The sequence below is a fragment of the Aphis gossypii genome, chromosome 1, assembly GCF_020184175.1.
Source record: "Aphis gossypii isolate Hap1 chromosome 1, ASM2018417v2, whole genome shotgun sequence".
Lineage (NCBI taxonomy): Eukaryota > Metazoa > Arthropoda > Insecta > Hemiptera > Aphididae > Aphis > Aphis gossypii.
The window spans coordinates 89,200,320-89,202,526 of NC_065530.1; the positions used below are offsets into that span (position 1 = coordinate 89,200,320).

At 34.9% G+C, this 2,207-nt stretch overlaps 1 protein-coding gene across 1 annotated transcript; it reads right to left on the reverse strand.

The window, feature by feature from the left end:
- Positions 1–603: 603 nt before the first annotated feature.
- On the reverse strand, positions 604–1,176 carry LOC126549233 (ATP-dependent DNA helicase pif1-like). Its single transcript, XM_050197846.1, has one exon. It carries the CDS (start codon positions 1,160–1,162, stop codon positions 641–643), a length of 522 nt encoding a protein of 173 aa, XP_050053803.1. The 5' UTR covers positions 1,163–1,176; the 3' UTR covers positions 604–640.
- Positions 1,177–2,207: the final 1,031 nt, after the last annotated feature.

A 2,207-nucleotide genomic window follows, 5' to 3' on the forward strand; every position in this document is an offset into this window, starting at 1 on the left:
GCGAGCAATTTAACTCAATTATCAATAAATACGTTGGCGGAAAAAGAATTAATTTTTCTCAAAGCAATAATTATTCAACCAGGGTAAAAGCAGCTATTATTTCATTTAATTCTAGAACATACTTACGCACAATACATAAGAAAATAATGAATTTTAGTCCAGGTAATTAAACATATTATATATAGATACAGTTATAATTATTACCTACTGTACTAATGTAATAGTTTTTAAATATATTATATTACTAGCTGACCCGACACGGCGTTGCCCGTGTGTTACTTTCTTTTTTTGCATTTTCGTATGCCGTGTGTTAATTTTTAATTTAATCTTATTGATAGTGCTAATATTACGTCGAATTCACGACGAAAGATTTGTAATGTGGCAGTTTTTGTGCCTACGTATTTTAAAAAATTCTCCTGAACAGAACCGTCACCCTGGTGATAGGGCGTTGTGAATAAAAAATAATTAAATAAAACATATATAATGATTTAAAAGTAAGTAGTTATAGTTTTAACTGTTATAGTTTTATTTAATTATTTTTTATTCACAACGCCCTATCACCAGGGTGACGGTTCTGTCATGATTTAAAAGTAAGTAATCGCTTTATTGTTAATCATGTGAATCATAATTATTATTATTATCATTGTAGTACTTTGTGGTATACGATGTTTCTTGTTTGATTACCTGGCGCATAGATAAACAAATCTGATGGTTTTCCAACACGGGAACAGGCAACATACAATTGACCATGTGAGAAACATGGGTTTTCTAGATTAATACCACAAACACTTAATGATTGCCCCTGGGACTTGTTTATAGTCATAGCAAAAGCAAGACGCACTGGAAACTGTAGTCGTTTAAACTCAAATGGCACATCAGTCGGAATCATTGGGATGCGCGGTATGAGAACATCTTCTCCTTTATACTTTCCTTTGAGTATAGTTGCTTCTATCACATTGTTTAGTAATTTTTTTATCGCTAACCGTGTACCGTTGCAAAGACGCGGTTGGTTGATATTTCGCAACATTATAACCACCGATCCAACCTTTAATTGAAGATTGTGAGGTGGCAATCCTGGCAAATCCAGCGAGTTTAAAAATTCCGGTGGATAGTTGACTACATCATCTTGATTAGTAGCCGAATCAACTGATTTATATATCATCAATTCGCCTGTAATTTGTTCTTGAATTTTGAAATTTAATTCATTACATCTATGTTTTTTGCAGCCAGTATAGCTCGTTCGCTCAACCAATCATGGTTTCTGTAATTTTGAGAAACATCTGGAAACACCTTCTGAATAAGTTCATCTTTTGATCGAGTTAACTGACAAAAACTTAGAGGAAAGTTAATGCAGCCAGTCAACATGTCTATAGGAAATTTGCCATTACCAATGTCAATGAGTTGTTTAGAGAATATGTTTCCAGATTGGTCATTTTGCAACTCGACACGCATATTCTTGCTTAAATGAAGTACTTTGACATGTTTCCACAAACTGGAGGACTTTAGACATGCATTGAGTTCATCAGCTGGCGTTGATCGTGGAATCACCGGCAATGTTTGACGAAAATCTCCTGCTAATAAAATCATTGCACCACCAAATCGGTTATTATTGCTCCGTAGATCTTTTAAGGTTCTGTCCAAAGCCTCCAAAGATTTTTTATGTGCCATCGTGCATTCATCCCAAACAATTTACATTGCTGCAAAACCTTTGCCATTGCAGAGTTCTTCGAAACGTTGCAGGTTGGAGTTTCATTGCTATGCATATTTAATGGCAATTTTAGTGCTGAATGGGCTGTTCGACGACCACCTTCAAGCAAAGTTGCTGCGATTCCCGACGAAGCGAGTGCAAGTGCAATTTTATTTTGTGAGCGAATTGTTGCTAATATTAATGAAATCAAAAAAGTTTTTCCTGTACCACCAGGTGCATCTAAGAAGTAAATCCCTCCAGTTTCATCATTTGTTACTTTCATAAGAGTTTCAAATACATACTTCTGTTGTTCATTTAACAGTGGAAGATTTGTTTGAATTAATTCTTTCAAATCGTTGAGATCATACAGTCTTTCTCGATGCAACTCTTGGTTAAAAGCGTCATGCATTGGACGATTGGGCGCGGTCAGGCCTAATTGAATTAATAGTTTGTTTGACATTATCAAGCACATGTCCTCAATTGAAATCAATGCTTCATTGTAAATTTCTTCACTGATTTG